General features: G+C 37.3%; 1 protein-coding gene across 3 annotated transcripts in view; it reads right to left on the reverse strand.

Annotated features, from left to right (window-relative positions):
• Nucleotides 1-23,118, reverse strand: part of PARD3B (par-3 family cell polarity regulator beta) — a 1,116,980-nt gene that overhangs the window by 211,159 nt on the left and 882,703 nt on the right. For all 3 annotated transcript variants that reach the window (XM_017893929.1, XM_017893928.1, XM_017893931.1), the window contains one exon: nucleotides 22,776-22,886. In XM_017893929.1, coding sequence (XP_017749418.1) covers nucleotides 22,776-22,886 — 111 coding nt within the window. The remainder of the gene's footprint in view (nucleotides 1-22,775; nucleotides 22,887-23,118) is intronic.

Here is a 23,118-nt window from a genome sequence, read left to right on the forward strand (position 1 = left end):
TCTCTGCATCACAGAGAGTTTAAAAAGACACAGAGGGTATAGTCATTTCCCTCCTATCCAACTCATGCAGAAGGCTTTAAACAGGTCAGCAAAAATATTGTATTCAACTACAGTATTTTCTTTCTTTCTCTTTCCTTTCTTTCCTTTCTTTCCCTTCCTTCCTTCCTTCCCTCCCTCCCTCCCTCCCTCCCTCCCTCCTTCCTTCCTTCCTTCCTTCATTTCTTTCTTTCTTTCTTTCTTGGAGTACAGTGGTGCGACTGCAGCTCACTGCAAGCTCCGCCTCCTGGATTCACGCCATTTTCCTGCCTCAGTCTCCCGAGTATCTGGAACTACAGGCGCCCGCCACCACACCCAGCTAATTTTTTGTATTTTCAGTAGTGACAGGGTTTCACCGTGTTGGCCAGGATGGTCTCCATCTCCTGACCTCGTGATCCACCTGCCTCGGCTTCCCAAAGTGCTGGGATTACAGACCTGAGCCATAAGTTCAGGACTACAAGCACAGGTTTGTTACATAGGTAAATCTGTGTTATGGGCCTTTATTGTACAGATTATTCCATCACCCAGGTATGAAGCCTAGTACCCATTAGCTATTTTTCCTGATCCTCTCCCTCCTCCTACCCTCCATCTTCCAAAAGGCCCCAGTGTGTGTTGTTCCCTTCTATGTGTTCCCATCATTTAGTTCCCACTTATAAGTGAGAATATGTGGTATTTGGTTTTCTGTTCTTATGTTAGTTTGCTAAGGATAATGGCCTTCATCTCCAACCATGTCCTTGCAAAGAACTCGATCCTGTTCTTTTTTATGGCTACAGAGTATTCCATGGTGTATATGTACCACATTTTCTTTATCTAGTCTACCACTGATGGGTATTTATGTTGATTCCATGTTGTGAATATTATTCCATGTTATGAACCCTACTGTGAATAGGGTTGCAATGAACATATGTAAACCACAGTATTTTCTATGGTGCTTATTAGGCTTGCCATTTCTGGCTTCTTAAGATGGGACTTTTTTCTGGAGAAACTATACAGAATATTCTCACATGTCCAGACATATGCCAAGAAATGGGGCATGTCAGCCAATCTGGTTTGATTCCAACATTTATTGAGTGTGTACTACGTACTTAAAACTGCACTAGGCTAGATGAAAAGGACCAGGGAAACACGAGTTATCAGGTGGAAGAATCACAGGCTTGTCCATCAGGTCTGCAAGCTAAAGTCCCCTCCTACCTCCAAAAGGATGGTGACCGGGTCTTCCTTAACAGGGGTCCAAGCCTGAGGTGAGCATCCTTATCATCTGGCCTTCCTCTCTCTACCGCATGCACACTGAGGACATGCATGGGCCGGCCCAAGATCTGCCTTAGGCAATCGCCATAAGCAGCCATCAGAGAAGGTCTGACAAGCTGATCCAGATGATGTCTGCTGTGTCTATGGTGATTCTGTCAAAGACTGTTGTGCAGTCAGGGGACAAGATAACTACCAGGAATGACCTCATTCCTACTCCACTGGATGTCGAGGAGAAAGCTTCTACCATGGCTATCGGTTCAAACCTGGGTGTTGCGGAGTATGAAGGAGGCTTTTACAGATGACCATATGCTACATGCACATGGTTTTGAGAACTACAGTGAGGATGTTTCATTTGTTAGGACAGGCAATGACCGTTTGTCCCTGGGAGCCTACTGTCTGATCTACCTTCATTTGTCCCTTCGCCAAGACCAACAGACAGAAGCTAAGCCCATTCTTTTCAGAGCCTATTCTCAGCCCTGACCATGGCATTCCATCACTCAGCTGGCCCCCATTCCTTGGCCCACCTAGTGGCCCTTTGCTCCAGGTTTTGCTTGTAATTACCACAGGAAATCTCTTCACATTTGAAAAGAGACTTGTTTTATTTCCTATTGGAACTGCAAATTGCTAACGGATCCATAAAGTGTTGGAAAGAAGGGAGGCCTTGGCATTTTTTAATTGTGGTTAGCAGGGTACTGCAGAGGTCTAAGTTTTTAGATGTGGGGAAACCTCCTTCAATTACCAGCATTACTACCCAAGATTTAGATTTTATTCAGGCTCTATGTAACCACAGTAAGGAAAACATACTTTTTAAAAGGGAGGAAGGGTGTGGCCAGTTATCTCTCTTCATGGAGAATCTAGTCCTTAGCAGCTCGGACAATCTCTTAAGCAGTAAACTTTTAACTGCTTCTCTGCTTATAACACTTCCATGTCTTCCTTAACACTTAGATAAAATCTAAGCTCCCTGTGATGATCTGTGAGGCTATCCACTTGGTCACTGCCTTCTCTGTGACTCTGGCTTATGCCATGCTCTCCTTTAGTTATTCAACTCCAATTACAAAGCTTCATTTGCCTCAGGCCTGATTAGCTCCTGCAGTTCTTTCTGCCTGAAATCCCCTTCTTGCGACTGGCTCATCACTGAGATTGAATCTTGGCATCTTAGACATTCTTCCCGGCCCCATCTTGCTATCACATTGCTCTAGTTTATTTTCTTCATACTGCTATCATTACTTGATTTTATCTTTTTTATTTACCTGTTTACAAGAATGGAAGCTTCATGGAAGCAGGGACCTTATTTGCCTTGTCTGTTGATAGAACTCCAATATCTAGCAGTGTCTGGCAGACAATAGGCACTCAATAATGTGATGATGGAAACAGACAAAGCAAGGTCTGAGAGAGAAGGCCAAGTGACAATGGAAGCAGAGATTGGAGAGATGCACTTTTAAAATGGCGGAAGGAGCCACAAGCCAGGAATATAGGCAGCCAAGTAAAAGCCAATGACAATGAGTCTGCAAAAGGAATCAGCCCAGTTGACATCTTGACTCTAGCTCAATGAAACTAACTTCAGAATTATGGCCTCCAAAATGTTAAGAGAATAAATTCATGTTGTTTTATGATACCAAGTATGTGGTAATTTGTTACAACAGCAATAGAAAACTAATGCTGATTATAAATGAATGGAATTGATGATGAGACCTCAACAGAAGTATTTAGGTATGCACTATTTTCATTCATAGCCTGGGTCAATATGTCATTGCTCATCTTTCCTGCAATGTAGAATTATGAAGAATGAAACCTCAGACCCTATAATATATGAAAAGAAAAACCAAATTCTGGCAGCTTTTCTACTGTGTGTCTTGAGGAGATTAAACATGGAATACGGTAGAACACAGGAGAGGAAACCTACATAAATGGCTCTAAATGTTAAACATAACAATTATATTGGAGACGTTGCAATGTGCCTACATTGTGTAGGCACAGCAACCAAACCAACTGGTCCTGGCAGCTGACATCTGGAGTGTAAGAAATGGCTACCTAGAAGGAGAACAGTGAGTCTAAAACAGATGATGTTAGGCCTTTCCTAAACAAAGATATTGTCTTATCATCTCCCAAAATATATTATACAGCACACATTTTCTTTTGCTTTTTTTTTTTTTTTTTTGAGACTGAGTCTTGCTCTGTCACCAGGCTGGAATGCAGTGCCATGATCTTGGTTCACTGCCTCCCAGGTTCAAGTGATTCTCCTGCCTCGGCCTCCCGAGTAGCTGGGACTACAGGTGCGCCCCACCAGGTCCAGCTAGGTTTTGTATTTTTAGTAGAGATGGGGTTTCATTATGTTGGTCAGGATGGTCTTGATCTCTTGACCTCGTGATATGCCCACCTTGGCCTCCCAAAGTGATGGGATTACAGGCGTGAGCCACAGTGCCTGGCCTCTTTTGCATTTTTCATAAGGCAAAACTTGAAAATGAGCAGCAATCTATTCATTCCCTCTCAGAAGATCTACAGTGACCTGCTTGCAAATAATACAAGGGAAGTATCCCAGAAGAGGCTCTTGGTTCATTAAAATAATCAGCATATTCCAATATGCATTCATCCCTGAAATAATAACAATTCACTTTCAATAAATTAATTATGGTTTTAATGAGCAAAATTTACATTTATATTTCTGCCTTAAGATCTTCATGGGAGGCAGCATTCTCCTCACCCAGACAGTTCCACTGAAGCAAAGCCTTTTTCAGAACAGACCTGCAGGTGTTGATGGATATGCGAACACTCTGCTATTTCAGAAATGGAAAAGTAAGGTGGTAGGGAGTCAGACAACCTGGGATGGAAACTGAGCTCTGCCACTTTCTAATTTTGTACCATGGACAAATTATTTAACCTTTTTATCACCTGTAAATGACAGATATAATAGTCCCTACCCCAAAGGAAGAAGGCTAAATGACCTAATACCACTAAAGCTATTAGAAGAGTGTGGCTGGCACATAAATAACAATTGTTAGGAATAACAGTAACAGTTATCCACATCTGAGACAGGGGAGATGAGAGAGCAGAGAAGAGAGATACTTATGCAGTCTTCACATGCACACACCACTAGTAGCTCTTGAAAAGCATAAACACAGCTCCTTTTAGCTCCTCAATTCCACCTGGAACCCTAGACAGAGAGTAGATACTTTTAATCAATGCTATACAACCCGGATTGGCCAGAATGCTCAGGGGATCAGGTGTGTTACGGTTAATTGAATTTTCTGCTTGATTGAGAGTAAAGCAGCAAATGCTTTTGGTTTGAATCTCTTGGCCGCAAATCTTTCAAAAATATACTAATCCTTTAATTTGTTTTAACCACATTCACTGCACAGTGTTTTTTTTTTTTTTTTTTTTTTTTTTTGGAGAGGGAGGGACATCACTTGAAGACCATCCTTCTCCACTGCAGTTTTCATTCTGTAGCTCTTGAGGTACGGAGGAATCACAATGAAGTAACTAAATATTAGCTGTGACCTGACCTCATCCATTTAATCCACGTTCCTGAGAGTCCACTATGTGCCTGGCACTGGGAAGTGTTTCTTATTTCTTCCTGATTCTCCCTTTCCCCGTTTCCCTCCTGACTAGTGGAGTGTTCCGAAGAAACTGCAGATTAATGAAGGTTTGGGATAATTACCAACTTGAGAAGTTTAAAGAGAAAGTGACTTGTATGTAATATGGAACTTGTTTTTTTCTGGCAGTCTGGGTTCTGCCTTATCTGTGTCAATAGATGGGAGAAAACTGACCTTTGGTCACCCTGGTTGGCCTCTTCAGTTTTTCAAAACTGTAAAGAAAGTTCAACTTGCTCCACCATTTTTTACTATGGTGCTTTATTAGTCTGTTTTCACACTGCTGATAACGACATACCTAAGACTGAGTGATTTATAAAGAAAAAGAGGTTTAATAGAGTCACAGTTTTACATGGCTAGTGGGGGCCTCACAGTCATGGTGGAAGTCAAGAAGGAGCAAGTCACATCTTACGTGGATGGTGGCCAGCAAAGAGAGAGAACTTGTGCAGGGGAACTCTTCTTTATAAAACCATCAGATCTTGTGAGACTTATTCACTATCACGAGAACAGCATGGGAAAGACCCACCCCCATGATTCAAATACCTCCCACTGGGTCCCTCCCATGACCCATGGGAATTGTGGCAGCTACAGTTCAAGATGAGATCTGGGTGGGGACACAGCCAAACCATATCAGTGCTGTATTACTGTATATATATATTACATAGTACTGGATACAAATGGATAGTTTGTAGCCCACTTATAAGTATAGAAATATTTTGGCCATTCAAGGCTACTAAGATTACAGTTTAAAATATTTAAATAAATTTTGTATGTGTCTGCAGAGTAGATCTTTAGTTATATAAATTTATGACCTGAAGTTATCTGCCTGTCTCAACTGCTGTTTTCCCAGAAAGTTTTGGCCTAAACTTTTTACTATATTCTGTCAGCTTTAGAGAAAGAAACTGTAATAGAAAAAAAATCCTGATTGCTTGGAAAATCCCTTAGATTTTACATGAAAATTTTCCCTGAGTCTTAAATTTCTCTCTATTAGCAGCAAAAATATCATGTATTATTGATGAGATTAAGAATTTAAATGTTTTAAAGTCTCTTTTAATTTGCTGCACAGTTAAGCCGTCCTTTATAATTGAATCTAATGATTTCATTGCAAGTGTCTGGAAATACTGGGTGATAAAGAGGGTCTGTTCTATTGTCCCAGCTACAACACTGTTTTCTCCTGGCTGCCTTCTCTGTGATAATATAGCATTTTTAAACCCCCTTTCAGCATTGATCACAGTCAGTTTTATTATCATTAGTTGTGTGTTGGTCTCTCTGCTCTCTTCTTAATCATGAACTTGTTGAGGGCAGGGACTAAATTGTGTTTTACACATCTTGCCATTTCCCTCATGTGCCTAGATGCTCAATTAATATTTGCTGAATGATTAAAGAGTTCAGGCCCAAAATAATTAAAAAGTCAAAAGTGAATCATAGCAGAAGATATCTACCCAAATCCTCTAAGTGGAAAATTTCATATAACTTCAATTTAACCTCAGATTCAAAGGTGTGACAGCACATCTCAAGGAAAAAGGTCCAGGGACCTAAAACAGATTACGTTAGTTCTCCAGATGATCAAAAGTATGAAAATTCATCAAAATACACATCTTTCTTATAAGCTTTTAGGCGTGAAATTGGGAACTATTCCACTGAAGTGACCAAGTAAAGGTGACCTTTCATATGAGAAAATGTGAAAAACGAGGAAAGAAGAAAAAAAGACACAAGAGAATACAAGATGATATAGATTAACAATAGTTTATCCAAGAAGTACTGCCTATTAGGAAAACACATGCTTGTTAAATTTTCAAGTGCACACAAACTGGGTGGGACACAATAAAGACCTCCGCTGGGGGTTCCCGGAGAAGGCCAGCTTCCAGAGGAGGCCCCATCTGCAGGGTGCCTACAACTGCTAAATGCAGAGCAGATTCAGAAACATTTCTGTTTCAGTGAAAGTTAAAGGGGGCTGGGTTGATCTTGCAAGGAAGGCTCCAGCCTGTGGAGATCAGGCTGGGGGCCGTGAGGATGAGATACAAAAAGAGGCATCCAATAAACTATGAGAGAGACTATGTCACTTTTTGTGTATGGAGACGACACGTCTGCTCTACCCTCTGGTGATCTCTCAGGTATTCCTCCTGAAAATAAAGTTTCAGTTGTTCCCTTAGCTTGAAGGTCCAACGGAATATATTTTTAGATGATTACCTGGGGTTGGAGGTGCAGTTGTGAGCTCCTTGTAAGAAGACCAAGAAATCTTATTTCTCCTTAAAAAAAAATTAATCCTTGAGTCCTTAGCATCTATTACAGTACTTGCACTACAGTGGATACTTGCGTGATTTTTAAAAATTTATCAATCATCCATAAAGGGGCATAGTTTATATGATATCAGCCTTATTAGCATGTTGCCTTAACTCTTTCAGCCAGCCAGCTATATTCTTTTCAGAAAATTAACAAATCCACTTTTGTGCTCCCTGCTCACCTGCAGGCCCAGGGCTTAGCACATTGTCAGGGATGAAGACATATGCAAGGAGAAGTGGTGCCTTCCCCGCAGATGTTCCAGTCCCTTTACCCCAACATTTTTCTTGATTGCTTTTCAACATCTCCCTATTTCTCCAAGAACCTAATTCTCGTTATTGGTATCCTTTTATACAGCATGAAAACAGGTAGTATGTAGTCATTCATTTAACTAAAATAATACTTTTCCAATTCATTAAGGAATGGTTACTAGATGCTCACAAGGGGATGTAGTAGGGTATTACCAGACACTGTTAAGCCTATATACATATTATTGATCTATGTAACTATGTCACACACAAAGACACACACACACATGCAGGCACACTCATGGTCATAGCATTAATGATATTCTCACAAACAAGAATACTTTCAGACAGCTAAGCTTTCTTCATACCAGAAGCGTGCCCTCAGAATGTCACCGAGTAATAAAATAAAACCCCCTACTCCTCAGTTAGTCTATGCTTGAAACTGTTTCTCATATTCCTTCAGATGAAAAAAATTCCCTTCCTGTGTCATCTGATTATAAGGTAATGTAAAAATGAATGTGTAAATAGAATCATATACATGTCTACATAGTTTCACATGTTTTCAAATGCCCTAGAAAAGTTGTAAAAACATACTACATATTTTGGGTTTAATCTGTGATATTTGGAGATCTTCCTCAAATTTCCTGTGTCAATTGGCATGATTTTAGTAAAATGTGTTTCTGCTGCTTAGAGGCAAAATCTTTCAGTATATCTTTCAGAACTTAAATTCCCATGTTGGTTCACACATCGTATTAGTTTATTATGTCACAATTAAAAAAAAAAATTCTTTGAATTGAGGCACAGTCAAGCTTATGTGAGCAAACATAGTATGGACCAAGGTAATTGATATCTGTAGGTGGTTATTTCAAATTGATCAATGAGGATTGCACAACTAGCTTCAGTAAAATGTGTTTATTCCTCTGAATATTTTTCATTTGATGGCATGAATTAGTCACTGATGATATTAGGCATCCATTTTTACCTTAAGTCATATACATACTTGAGGCAGTGAATATTTTAGCATAATGTCAGTTTTCTTGGCATTGGATTTTTGTTTGCTGGTGAGATGAGTTATGCTTCCTCAAGAATTAAGTGCTCATTTCTTAACATTTTGTAAAATGTTCTGGTTTCCTTTAATACCTTTCTCTGTAAGGCTTTACTTCTCTGTCCATCCTTTAAAATAATTGGTGAGGTAAATCTATAATTATTGGGAATAGAATTGACTATCAAAACTAGGAATATTATTATGCCACATTTTTAAGTTGCTGTGTGAAAATATCCTGTATAGAAACATATTCGATTTGGGTTTAATATTGTCAAAAGCAGTGAACTATAATATTGAAGCATTTTGTTAAAGCTATGATCTTGTTTTTCCAAAGTGGAATATTTAATGGTCATTGCAGATTTTTTCAATATGCATTCATTTATGTGACCATTACAAAATGCAGTTCTAAAATTTAAAAGTCCAGCTAGCAAATTATCCTCTTTTGACTTTCTTATTACATCCACTATAACCAGATTAAAACATATGAATTATACCATATCTTGACTCTGTATTTTTTTTTAAAAACAAAGTCAACCCACTAAAATATCCTTTGATGCTCATTCAGCTAAAATCTTACTTTTTTTTTTTTTTTGCAAAGGCGCATTATTTCATCTGAAAATATCTTTAAGTGCCTAGAATATATATATTTTTAGCACTTGAAACTTTCTTTGGCAATCACAGCCTCTATTAGAGACTGTGAAACATTTTAGGATTATTGAACAAATATCAATTATGTCTATGTCCTCAGTGTCAATCTAGATTGGAAATGTGCCATCTTTTACATCTTCACTAATAGAATTTTTAATTAGCTGTTGATGCTGTCAATAATAGAGCCCACTATTATTTCAAGAAATGATTAGTCTAAGCAATTCCTCATCTACTCATTTGTTCTTTACTTTAAAAAACTGATGCATACTATTGTAATCAAGGTAATTTTTAAGGAGGCCACTATACTTTCAAAAATAAGCAAGAATGTTTGGCAAGATATTTTAATAGATAGTCATTCTTTTCCTATTGATTATTAAAATGTTGTCAGCTTTTGAAATTATCTAAGTAACTTATTCAAAATGTAATACTGTGTTATATTTTTAAGTCAACCAGCACTTTACTGAGAATATCTTCTCTTTACTGAGATGTAAGAAAATGAAACAAGTTACAATCTATGCTTCAAGAGAATTAGGACTTAGACATGAAGAAAAGACAGGTAATTGCAGGAGAGTACAGATTAGAAATATTTTGTAAGATAAAGGCTCTAATGTAATTGTGATGTGGACTCCTAATCATGGACTTGGAGTTTAGTTCTATTGCCTCCTTGAAAGAGTAGCTTGATGGCATCTGATACATCACAAATGGCTGTTGCCATTTTTCATGATCCTCCATTTACATTAGTTTTTTATGCCTGCCCCCAAAATACAATCAGCACCATGAATTCTGACTGAATCAGATCAAAATACAGCACAAAAATATCCTCATTTGACAAAGAATAAGCCAAGGATAGTGTGTCTCATCCATATAACCAAATTCAATTTTCCCTAAAAAGGCATATCTTCCATTTTAAAAGGTTAAAATAAATGATACTTAAAAATAATTTCAGCTGATTAAATTTAAGTCAATGAAAGAGGATGGGGACACAAGCCCAATTTGAAAACAAAAACAAACAACCGCTCTCTGGGCCCATAGCATTTTCATTTCTCTGTGAAGTGGATGAAATTTCATTCACTTTAAGACTGCGTCTCTCAGGATCTGGTTCAGCCACAGGGAAACAAGTGTTGATAGTCCTGATGCACTGGCCACTATGCTTCAGTGATCCATTTCCACTGTCCTACTGCCAGTTACAAATAACCTCATATTTCTTGACATCATGTCATAGCCCAGGGAAAGTCTTATATCTCTAAATGCTATAGCTTTGTCAACCATTGATTTAGCCTATTCTGCTCTTAGTTCCATTGTAGCAATTATTCACTTGAAAAATAAAATTAAAATCGTACAGTTTTATAGTTGTTCATTCATTCATCCATTATTCAGCAACTACTTATTGAGTGCCTATTCTGTGAAACATAATGTATTAGATGCTGAGAGAAACAGAAAAATGATTACAACGTCATCCTCACCCCAAGGAAATGGTGAGGTAGTAGGGAGAGAAGGCATGTTTGTTAATTACAAACATCTACAATTCCATGCAGAAAAATAACAACAATAATAATCACAAAGTGTGTCTATTATGTGCCAAGCACAGTTCTAGGTACTTTAAGTATTTCATGTTATGTAAATTTTATAGGAACTCTGAAGGCTAGATACTTTTATCCTTTTTTTTTCTTCAAATGATCAAGATCAGAAAGTTTTCTCAAAACATGCACCATCACACAGCTAGTACAGGGAAGAGCCAGGCTTCAAACCCAACAGTTTGATACTCATGTTCATTCTCTTTCAAAGAAAGATGAAGAAAAATTGTAAGTTCACCATTTATTGGCAATCTCTGTGTCTGGCACTATTCTGAATGCTTTACTTCAGAGTCTTATTTAATCCTCACGACATTGCTATGATGTTATATACCCATTTTGTAGGTAAAGAAACTGAAAATTACCACAATCAAGCAACTTGACCCAGGATAGGTAATGGAAGAATTCTCTTCCAACTTAGGTAGTTCGGGAAGGTATAATGGAGAAAGCGAGGTTTCATTGAACTTCCATTCGTTCGGACCAACCCAGACAGAGGAGATGGTACTAGGAGTGTCACAGTGATTGGAAACTGGTAATCTCAAAAAGTATGAACATTCCAGATTGGCTGAGTATAGGGGTCATATTTGTCAGGGGTGGAAATTATGATTAGAAAGGTTAAATTCAGATATGTTACGACAAAGAGTTTGAACTGTATGCACTAGGCAATAGAGAGCCACTGAAGGTTTGAGAGACAGAGGAATGACTTTGACCAAAGCAATTATCACCGATTCATTCATCTCCAACCTGTCATAATTTAATAGTTTCTGCTTCAAGAAATCATAACTCCAGAAATTATCTATGTAAGTTTCTCCAAGAACATGAATACTTATATCTTCTATCTAAGCAGCTCATTGTTGTTACTGTTGTTTAATATGGTTAAGGGGGCTTTTTCATGATTTCTTGGAGAAGCAGACTTCTGTGCCACTTCTGTGCACAGTCCAAACCACTTCAGCCTCTCTAACTCTCAATGTGAGATGCTAACAAAGGACACAAAGCAAAAAGAGGCAGGAGTTTGTGCCTGGGAAAGGGGTTAGATTCCTTGGGACAGCAATCTGAATTTCCTTCAGATGCACACTGTAAGGTCGTTAAGTAATTATACTCCAGGGAAAAGGCAGGTAGCTGGGAAAGAGTGGAACGGGAAGAAAAGGACATTTTCATCCCATTTCCTCCAAAGACTGGATTCCAAATATTAGCAGATCAGAGTTGCCACCTCCTTAATGTAATATATAGAATGGAAATGTGAGAATTCTGTGAATTTAATGACTGTGGTTATAAGTGTTTTCTGCAGTCACATGCCCTATGGACTTGGACAGGCTGGCAGTCACCCACACCATTTGTGTCCCTTCTCCCTGAATGTGTTTCCAGTGCTGCCAAGAACTGGCTGCAGCCAGCACCCCCCACACTACTGTGCTGCCATCTCATGCCAAGCTCACTGTGCTTGAGGAGCAACTTCCAACCGATGATCAATAAAAAATGAGGAGAAGCTTCTTGAATGGAAGTATCTGGCATGACTCCCAGCTGGGCAAAGTCTGCGCTCAACTTGGCCTCCTTCATCATAACAGGATCCAATTCAGCAACTTTCACAGATGGTGTGTCTCAGAGCATTCTAGGCTCCCAAAGGCTACTGCATGGGTTATCTGGATTTTAATTCCCAAAGCAGGTCAGAAAAGAACACCGAGCACCTAGACGGAACCAGCGCATGCTTCGTAAATAGTGCTTTTAATTTTCACAACAATCTGAAAGACAGGTTTCTCATTTAACACATGAGGCTTGAAGTTGTTAAGTTTATTCATGCAGAGTCATCTTTAACCCACTCCGGGGCCTTGTAATCTTTCTACTTGGCCATGCACCTCTCTGGGGCCATCACCTACATTAGTTGGTCCCAAACATGGCTATAAATGGCAATCACTTGAGAAATAGTTTCAGAATACATATCCTTAGGTTCAACTACAGACTTACTAAAATACCTGTAGTATTATATTTCTATTATATCTATCTATCTATCTATCTATCTATCTATCTATCTATCTATCTAAAATATGGTTTCTCAACCTTGGCACAAGTCATATCATGAGTCAGATAATTCTTTGTTGCAGGGGGCTGTCCTATGCAGTATAGGATGCTGAGAAAGATGCCTGTGTTCTACCGACTAGATTCCAGTAGCACCTCCCCCTAGTATGGTAACTAAAAATGTTCTCAGACATTGTCAAATACCCACTGGGTCAGAATCACCCAAAGTTGAGAACCACTGTTGTAAAAAGCTGTCCAGGAAATACAGAAAAAACATATTCAAAGTTTGGAATTTGTAAATCACAGGCCTAGGTTAGTATTTCTATGTGAAGGATATGGGGCAGCTGGAGGCTGGGTGGGGACAGGGGGGAGAAGATTCCAGAAGACAATAGATTGAGCATCCTTTCAAATCACATAGAGTTTGCCAACCTATGTGAACATTAACTAACCTTGGCCTGTCATGAAAGCTTCCCAAAGCAGGATATAACAAATGTTCAAATAAGGAAAGAAGATGAGAGACAAATTTTAAAAAAATATTTGATTTACAGAAGTTTGATATATCCACAGTTTTCAGGGCACTTTCAGCAAATTAAGATTACTAGCATATTATCCAGCCCCAAACTGTCCTACAGAAAATATTCTGGGTTCACTAAACTTTTATTTATGCAAAGTTTTTTCTTCTAAATAACTTAGAAGTTTAAAAGCATTTTATCCAAATGAAATACAGAAAACGGGGGCCTTTAAGTATTATGATTACCATTTTATTTCATGGTACTTCAAAGAGAAACTATAAGAATACATCCTCAAAAGTGGCTTATCCAATGCTATGAAAACAAGTAATAAAACAGAAGCTCTTATTTCTAAATTCTAGTCACCAAATGGCCTTCTACCTACTTACAGTCCCCCAAAGCTTTCACAGAAAATGCTCTTCTCAAATTCTGCCACTGCTGTATTTAATCCTCATTAAAGCAAATTTATCTGTATAGGTTGAGCATCTCAAATGTGAAAATCCAAAATCTGAACCTTTTTGAGGACTGACATGACGCTCAAAGGAAATGCTCATTGGAACATTTCTGATTCAGATTCAGAATGCTCAACCGGTAAACATAATGCAAATATGCCAAAAAAAAAAAAAAAAATCGAAGTCCGAAACACTTCTGGTTCCAAGCATTTTGGATAAGGGATATTCAACCTGTATCTCTGAGATACAGCTCTGGTATCTCTGATTGGCATAAAATCTAGTGAATTACAAAAAAATTGTGGATTATATTAAGTATTTATTTCTTTATTTAATACGTTTCTATTGCAACCAAATATCCTGGATCAGCGAAATTTAAAATTTCTTTCCACATTTTTATCAGGTCAGATACTCTAAACATTTCTGTGGAACCATTCTAGGTAATTCAGTATAATTGATTTTCAGAATGTATTCCAACAGCCCTACAACTACATACAATAAAGTCATACGTCACCCCAGGGTACATGAATTCTTTAAAAATATTTAAAATTATTGAAAACAATTTGTAAAGAGCTGCTGTACTTTATAGAAGTTTGCTTAAATGACTGTTGGAAAGCATGCCAGTCAAGTGATTCATCTTATGTATTAATCCAGCTCGGCTGACAAGCAGTTGCTAATACAGCACTTCTAACATTGATTCAAGTCCCATAAAAGGATTTTGGCTCATAAAAAATGCTGGCATGGCATTAGGATGTAGGTGTTTCCATCTCTGCTCTATAGAAATACAGTAATGTGCCAAGTTTTGTTGGTGACCGCAAGCATTTCTGAGAAGATAGGTGTTACAGAGATCAAATAAATGTATAGATATTAAAGCTACCTTCACCCCAAGCTGTGTCTAAATCCCTAACTTCTCTAAATCAGAGGCAAAGTTTGAAAATGGCCCCTGAATAAAGAGTAGTGGGGGTGTATGACTACTATGTCATTGTGTTTACGTTCTTTCTCTATTTTTAATTCTCATTCTAGGAAAGATGGATATTCTTACTTTTACAAGAGCATCAATACAATCACTGGGATACAGAAAGATCTCTTTTCATTCACTGAGTTAGTTAGTACTATGAAAAACAGAAATCTGATAGCTTCTTTCTATTAGCATAAAATGAGAACATGACCTTGTCCTGAGAAACACCACCTCGTAAGATTTTTCATAACTTCCATGCAGTGATGATACAATGAGGATCTAAAAGTAATTAACTGGATCTTTTTTAGCCAACCAAAGCCTTATTCAAATACACATTTTTATCAGCATTCTAAGGGAGCCATAAATTGGGGCATTTTGAAAAACTGGGATCTAATCCAGTCCATGATCTGATCAGGGTTCAGTAGTAATAATAAATTGGGACTATTAAAACTGGGAATCATTCCAACATTTTATTTTACCCAAACCACAGGACCTAGAAAATTCTACTGCAAAAGATAGGGATATTCAGTGACGAGTAAAACCATGCTGAATTAATCATGTGTATGTAATCATGCCAAAACATGGGTGTTTTCAACAGTTCAAATACTGCCAAAGTTATTAAGTTCAGTAAATAATTAATTATTGAGAATTGCTTGGCAAATTAAAGAAATCAACCTTCTGGTTTCTTTAATACATCCTTTTTTGAGTGTACAATAATGACAAAATCCTATGAATTCACTTGTTGCTGTATATATTTAGGAGCGTTATATGTGTGTAGATTACAACCAAAATATTAATTCCAGAATGTAATACTTTCCTTTTCCTTCTTCAACTCTAATAAGCATCTTCATTTTTCAATATGAACAAATGTTGGATAAACTCTAGCCTTATTCTGGTTTTCATTTCAATTTCCAGTAACATAAAAATCCTCCATAATTAAATAAAATGCTGAGAGGTTGGGAATAGATTTTCACCCACTTGAATTCTCAAACTATAAATGGTTTCCGAATGTTTTTATATCTCTAAGATGCATTTCGTTTATGTGGGGAACTTGCAGCTGCATAATTAAATCTTGGTTTGCCAAATATCAAAAACACATGTATTGATTTAAACTAAAGGGAACAGGCCACAAGCAGCTCAGCTGATAAGGCAAGGGAGAAGTCTCTGCAGTTCTTGGAAGGCTTCCCAAAAGGAAAGAAAACTAAGAACCTTGAATTCAGACACTGAAACCGATTAACTTTCCTAAATCTTAGCTTCACTCTCACTTAGACATTCCGTTCAGGCTAGTTGTTGAAAACAAGAGCCATATGTTTTCATACTTTTCAATGCTGAAGCTGAAGAGGTTGGCTCTTTTTTTTCTCCCATCTCCTCATGTATTCTGCTAAGATTCTAGTAAGATCCATGAAAGCAATGTTTAATTAATAGAACAAATGAGCTTCCTGCAAAATAAACTCTGATATGGCATAAGAGTAATGAAAGATTTTGGAGTATATAACTCATGTTATTAAATTTTTTTTTTCAATTTTTAGGAGAAAACTTCATTTACTGAAGTTTTACTTAAGGGTCAGTAATATGCGACTTCAATGGAAGAAAGTCTTTGGTGTCAGTGGAGATACTTTTCCCAGGATAGTAATATTACATTAATGATGAGGAGGTAGACATATTTTCTTTTAACCAATGTCCACTGGATTTTCAGACAGTATTAGGAATACAAGTATTTAGTTTGGTATTTTACAGGTTCAAGATTCTGATTAATTTCAGACTTTGTAAAAGGTTACAAACTTAGGTCTTAGAATTAAACAACAACAATATATACTTACTGACATATTAAGACAATCTCTTGCTTGCAGCTCAGGATGCTAATTTACATAATCTGAATGTGTGAAAAATGCTAATTTAATTTAGTTTGAAAAATGCTGGAAGAAATCATCTTTGAATATAACACTGGATTCATATCTCTAGCAATGAATATGGGCCTGTGGAGCTAATCTTTTATTATGGCTAATCTCACTGAAGCATGAACAAAATGATGAGTTTATTTAATGCAGGGCTTCACTGCAACAGACTGTTTGACTTTTAACAGGAGGGGACACATCATAAGCTCAGAAATCTCTTATATGAGATTAAGAAAATCCTACCACACAATCTTGAGAATGAAACTTGGGCTTATACACTCAGGTAACAATGGTGTATGCACTACCATAAACCACTGCCATTGCAAGTTCAATAATTATTGCTCTAGGAAAGTAAAAGTAAATGCTTCCATACTTAAGATATTTAGATATTTCTCATACTGGAATATCTGGAAAGAACCCTAGAGATCATCTAAGGACAAAGTAGCATTTAAGATACCCTAGAAGGCCAGGTGCAGTGGCTCACGCCTGTAATCCCAGCATTTTGGGAGGCCGAGGTGAGTGGATCACAATTTCAAGAGATCGAGACCATCCTGGTCAACATGATGAAACTCTATCTCTACTAAAAATACAAAAATTAACTGGGCATGGTGGCACGTGCCTGTAGTCCCAGCTACTTGGGAAGTTGAGACAGAAGAACTGCTTGAACCCGGGAGGTGGAGGTTACGGTGAGCTGAGATCATGCCACTGCACTCCAGCCTGGTGACAGAGAGAGATTCTGTCTTTAAAAAAAAAACACACACACACAAGAAGATTTTAGGTGCTATGTGGCTTAATGTACTTAGATAAGCTAACTTACATAGCTATGTATTTTTATAATATTTTATTTATTTGATTATGTATAAATATAATTAAGACAATAAAGGAAATAGATCAGTGACTAAAAATTATAAAACTCTGATCTAGTCCAATATTTACATGATGAACTAATGCTTTCTAAATGTAATCATTTCATTAGCTCCTTATTCAACAGTTCCAGTGTCAACAAACTCACTGCTTCATACTGCACCCTAATTTTAAGGACTTTTTCCTTCCATTAAGCTGAAAACTACCTCTCTTAAAATAATGCTCCATTAGTATCTTCAAGAAACAAATACATAAATAAGAAAATAAATATTAAGTAAATAATTTGTTTTCAATAAAGTAAATAAATGAATGGATGAATAAGCAAATAAACTGATAAAGTAGAATGGAATAAAATGGGTGCTACAAAACAGATCTAATCTCTCTTCTATGTGACAGGTCTCCAAGCATGAGAAATTCACAAAGTCTTGACTCTGTAAGCTGTGTATTCTCAGGTCTTTCAACATTTTTACTAAGACTTGGATTTAGTACCCACATTCTCTGTGTGAGAGAGAGGCATAGGATATTCCAGGTGTGATCTGAGCAGTGTAAAATTAGAATTATTGTTGCTTCCTTTATTTTGTACATGAACTTCCAGTAATGTAGCTTAGGACCAGATTAAGTTTTTGGCAGGCATATCCACATGTTGACTCATGCTAAACTTATGCTCAACTAAAACCATCAGGCAAATTTTTCATATATTTGGTATTAAACCTTCCACATCCTGTGTATGTGTAGTTCATTTTCGGACCTAAATGCAAGACTTTACATTTATTTCCATTAACTTTCTTTTTGTTTAATTCAGTCCATTGTTCCTGCTGATTCTGTCGTCGGACATATTGTCAACCACTGAAGTTTTGTGGCATCCACAATCTGATCAACAGGTCACCATCACTAACGCCGATGCTCAGCAGGCCAAGGTTAAAAATAAATTTTAATGAAAAAAATTATTCTTGCAAGCTTAGATTGATGGGATATTCATAAGTAATGTTTGGGCACCATTCTCAAATAGCTAATAATCCTTCTAGGGTTATATCATCTGATCCAGATTCCTCTGCATTATCCACAGGAAATATGACACAATGCAATTCTGATGTCTAGGAGAGCACCTTGCTCTTTGTGAAGGCTGGAGACTATAAAAGCATTTCTCAAACTCTGTACTATTGACATTTTGAGTTGGATGATTCATGTTTTTTGGGGAGAGTGGCTGCCTATGGGTTATAAGATTTTTAGCTACATTGCAAGCCTCTACCCAGTAAAAGGCAGTAACTGCTCACACCTCTTCCCAAGTTATGGCAATCAAAAATGTCTCCAGACATAGCCAAATGCCCTTGTAGTAAAATTGCCCCCTCCCATTGAGAACCACTGTTCTAGACTCTACATTTCTCTAATCTAATCTAGTAACCCAACTCATCTTTTATGGCTTTTTGGACTTTTTCCATACATGTAGCTATAAATAAACTATCCATATATAGCAGCAAAATGGTTCCGGATCAGGAATTAGAAATGTAGATAACTTAAAATGAGATATGAAAATCAGCAAAAAACAATTAGATGAATGGGGAGAGATAACATAAAACCCTAAAATTTAGAATTGAGGTTAGATTAATCCTAGGGTAAAACAATTACAAGGAAATTAAAACTTCAATAGGAATTATACGATTTAGGAGGTAACTTATAAAGACATTTGTACCTGGATATTCATCCAAGTATTATTTGAAACAATGAAAAACTGAAACAGTCTGGTCATGGTGGCTCCTGCCTGTAATCCCAGCACTTGAGAGGCTGAGGCAGGAGGATTACTTAAGCTCAGGAATTCGAGACCAGCCTGTACAATGTAGTGAGAGACCTTGTCTCTATTTTTTTAAAAGGAAATTAAAAAAAGATAAAAATGGAAACAGAATAAATGTTTGATAATGGAAGGCAAATAATTTATTGTATATTGATCTCATAGAATATTAGGCAGTGATCAACATTACATATTTTAAAAATATTAATTACATGGGAAAAATGTTCAACATATAATGCTATGAAAAAAGTAAAATGTTATAGATGTAGGTTTTGGATATCAAGTGTTCAAAGAACGTAGAGTTGTCCCTTGGTATCCATGGGGGATTAGTTCTAGGACACCCTGTGGATATCAAAATCTGTGAATGATCAGCTCCCTGATACAAAATAGAGTAATATTTGCATATAACCTATTATGTCCTCTCATATACTAATCATCTCCAGATTACTTATAATACCTATTACAGTGCCTACACATCACTTCTTTTGCATAGATTCAATGTAGTACTTGGCACAGCAAATTTAAATTTTGCTTTTGGGAACTTTGTGAAATTTCTTTTCTAAATATTTTCAATCTGCGGTTGGTTGAATCCACAGATGTGGAAACCATGGATACAGAGCCAACTGTATATGCATAGAAAAAGGATTATAAAATATTAGTAGTGGTTATGGGATTATGGTAGAATTATGTATGGTTTTAATAGTCTTTATCCTTTTTATGTTTCCAAAATTTTCTTAATGAACTGATATTGCTTTTGTAAGTTTTATATGCATGAGGAGTGCTGGGGGCAAGTGATCCGTATTCCCTTAGTTGAGTGAGCTAAGGTTTCTAATTTGTTTACAAAAGATTGTACCAGTAAGAAAAGACATTTCATAGAAGGCACATGGGGAACGAGGAAAATATTTGTAGACTGGGCCACTCAGTCCTTCTGAGAAAAAAATCCGTGTATCATTTTTCACTAAATAAGAATAGTTGTATGTTTTAGCCAAATTCTGTTCCTCCAAGTCAGTGGTTCTCAGACTTTAGACTGTTGACAAATCACCTTGGGCTTGTGAATGGAACACAGATTCCTGGGCTCCAACTCCCTAGGTTCTGATTCTGCAAGTCTGGGATGGTGCTCAGGAATTGTCATTTTTAACAAGGTCTTCTAATGATTCATTATGATGCAGTTGGTCCCTGGACCACATTTTGAGAAACTCAGCTCTAAGAAATCATGTGGTTGAATTTGGGTTTTGTTTCCTGCCTCTTCTTTGGATAACTGCCTCCTGGATATGCACTAAAGATAGCTGTCACACACCTGTAGCCATGTGCTGGTAAACTAGCTCTTCAAAAAAATTGTGCTATAAATATACTCACCATAGCCAATGTCAAACTGCCAATGGCTTATCAGCCAGCTTACAAAATTCTTGAAAGTTTAACAGTTGGTTCCTATAAGCTGATACAAGCTGGCTCCAGTGCTGTATAGTATATATTTTATTTAGGTGCATTAAATATTTTGAAAATGAGAAATGCTAATCTAAGAGATATGCTAAATCTATTATGAAACTTATGACAGGATGAGACAAGTAAGCAATAGAATGACTTGAATCACATCAAAGAAACAAATTTCAAACATGTTAGGAGAAAAGTATAATAGCTTTTAACACTATTTCTTACTTTATTCTATTTTTTTCATTGCCATATCATGAAGAGTGATACACTCGCTGAGTTCTTTAAGAGTTGTGAATTGGTTTCCCATAGATGATGGAGAGCTAAGGATCAGGACTCCAGGGTTGGGAGCAATGCCAGATGTTCAGCCTCCACCTCCACCATCTGTGGCTCTCAGCCCCTGAGCTGTTGAAATGCCCTTGGTCATTAATTCTATAGCACCCAACCATAAAATCAACTCCTCAACTTCTTCCTCTACCACATGATTGAGACAATGTTGTCTCTAGGAAACCCCTATCAGATGTGTTTTATGTGTTCATGTGTGGGAAGTGGCCTAAGTGGAGGCTAATAGTATAGTTCTTTCACTATTTTGACCAGACATATTTTAAGAAAATTGGATCCGAAGCCTATACAGCCAGCTGAAGTGAATTTACAGCTCAGCTTTGAAGAACAAGACTCCCTCAGGCACCTGCCTACTAAAGGCAAAACCAGAAAGGAAATGAACTCTTGCTTAAAGACACCCCCTTATTTTATGGGTTATCAATTTTCTAGCTGGCACACAGTTCCCCAGCTACTAAGAGTTTTTTTTCCCCTGTCCCAAGCAAGTATGAGCTACAAAACATGTGACGTCTGCATTCTAGCAAACAGCTCAGTTTCCTGAAGATGAGGCATGGTATGTAACCTCAGTAAGAGAAGTCGAGGGAGCAGCAAAGATCTATGATGTAGACTCCCACATAGATGCCTTTGCCAATATATGCATTAAAATCTCAGCCTGGATTACATTTTACATTATAGGATTGCTGAATCTTAGGTTATGATGGAGAATATCTTTCATGTCTTCAGGATAGCTCTGTCAGGTGAATAATCAACAACAATGTAAAACACTTGATTTCCTTTTAACTGCTCCAGTGACCTTAGAACTCAGCTTATCAACCTCTCAAAAATGAGAAAGGACTAAATAGCTTTTTTTCCTTGCTATTGAAAAAGTCAGCCTTCTCAACGGGAACAGACAACAAAATAGGGGTCAAAGGTTAACAGTAGATACTCTTGGACTGCTCTGTGCTAGAAAACGCAACGCATAGATATGATTTTCTTAGTACACATGCTAAAGTAATAACATCAATACAAGAACGGCCTCTTTAGAAACTATTAGAACTAATGTAACTAATAAGCAAGTGAAAAGTTGTATAAATCTGAGTACATACATGAGGAAGTCAGAATCAAACACTTAAAATTATATGCTGGTTTTGTCATAATCTCAGTTCTTCTCTAAGCTCCATTTAATTGTGAAGGCAAATAATTTTCAGGAGAAATACGAATATTCAATTACATGTTTGAAAATCAGACATTTACACATCCACTTGCAATAAGTGCCAGAGTTAACATCAAAGATATGTGAAGGACCTCTTGTCCAAATGGAACATTAAGCTCCTCAAGCAGGAGAATTCAGCTCTTGCAAACCAGCATTATTCCAGCAAATGAAGCCGGCCCTTTAACAGATGGGCAACACACTCTTCAGCTTACTGATAGCCTAATAAAAGACAGTATCTTTTTAAAGAACGAAGGACATGCGCTTCTCAAATTACAGGACCCAAACGGATTCTGCAGAATAAAATTAAGAAGGTATACAACAGCTTGACCAAAATTAGGAACAGACTATGGGAACTGGATAGTTATAAACATCAATATCCAAATGACCTTTCCTTGGGGAAAAAAAACTTAGAGAAAATATGCATTTTTACGGTCAAAGCAGGTGGTAGTGTGTTATGGAATTATAGGCACCGATATAGTAAAACCATGAAGCAAATTTCTTCTCAAAATACAATAAAAATGTCCAGAAAGGGAGGTTCTTTTTGTATCACACACCTTTCCTTTCAGATCGGTCAACGCTTATACTTCTTAAAATGAAATTTCCTCAGTTGACTGTTGCAATATCTAAATTAAACCCAGACCATAGAGTCAAAGAAAATGAAGGTCTCGGCACTTCTGCTCACCTTTCACGCTCTTCTTTCATTTTCTCCAGCTCTTCTTCTCTCAGGCCGCCATGCTTCAGAGCACCTTTCTGCTCAGCCTTTCCACCCTTATTCTCTTTCTTCTTTCCAAATCTAGTGAAACATGAAGGAGAAGGTTGTTAACAATAATCACATTGTGTTTGCGGTAAAGCTAAGATATTTATGGAATGAGCTCATTGAGTCATACTTCTTTATTCGAAGGAAGTCAAGATCATTTTGCATAAAACGGAACTAAAAGAAGAGAATGAAAGCAGAAAATAATGCCATTATGAAATTCCCCTTTTCTGTCTTCTTTCTTTCCTTCTTTCCTTCCTTCTTTTCACTC

Source organism: Rhinopithecus bieti, unplaced genomic scaffold (genome assembly GCF_001698545.2).
Source record: "Rhinopithecus bieti isolate Rb0 unplaced genomic scaffold, ASM169854v2 scaffold_22522, whole genome shotgun sequence".
NCBI lineage: Eukaryota > Metazoa > Chordata > Mammalia > Primates > Cercopithecidae > Rhinopithecus > Rhinopithecus bieti.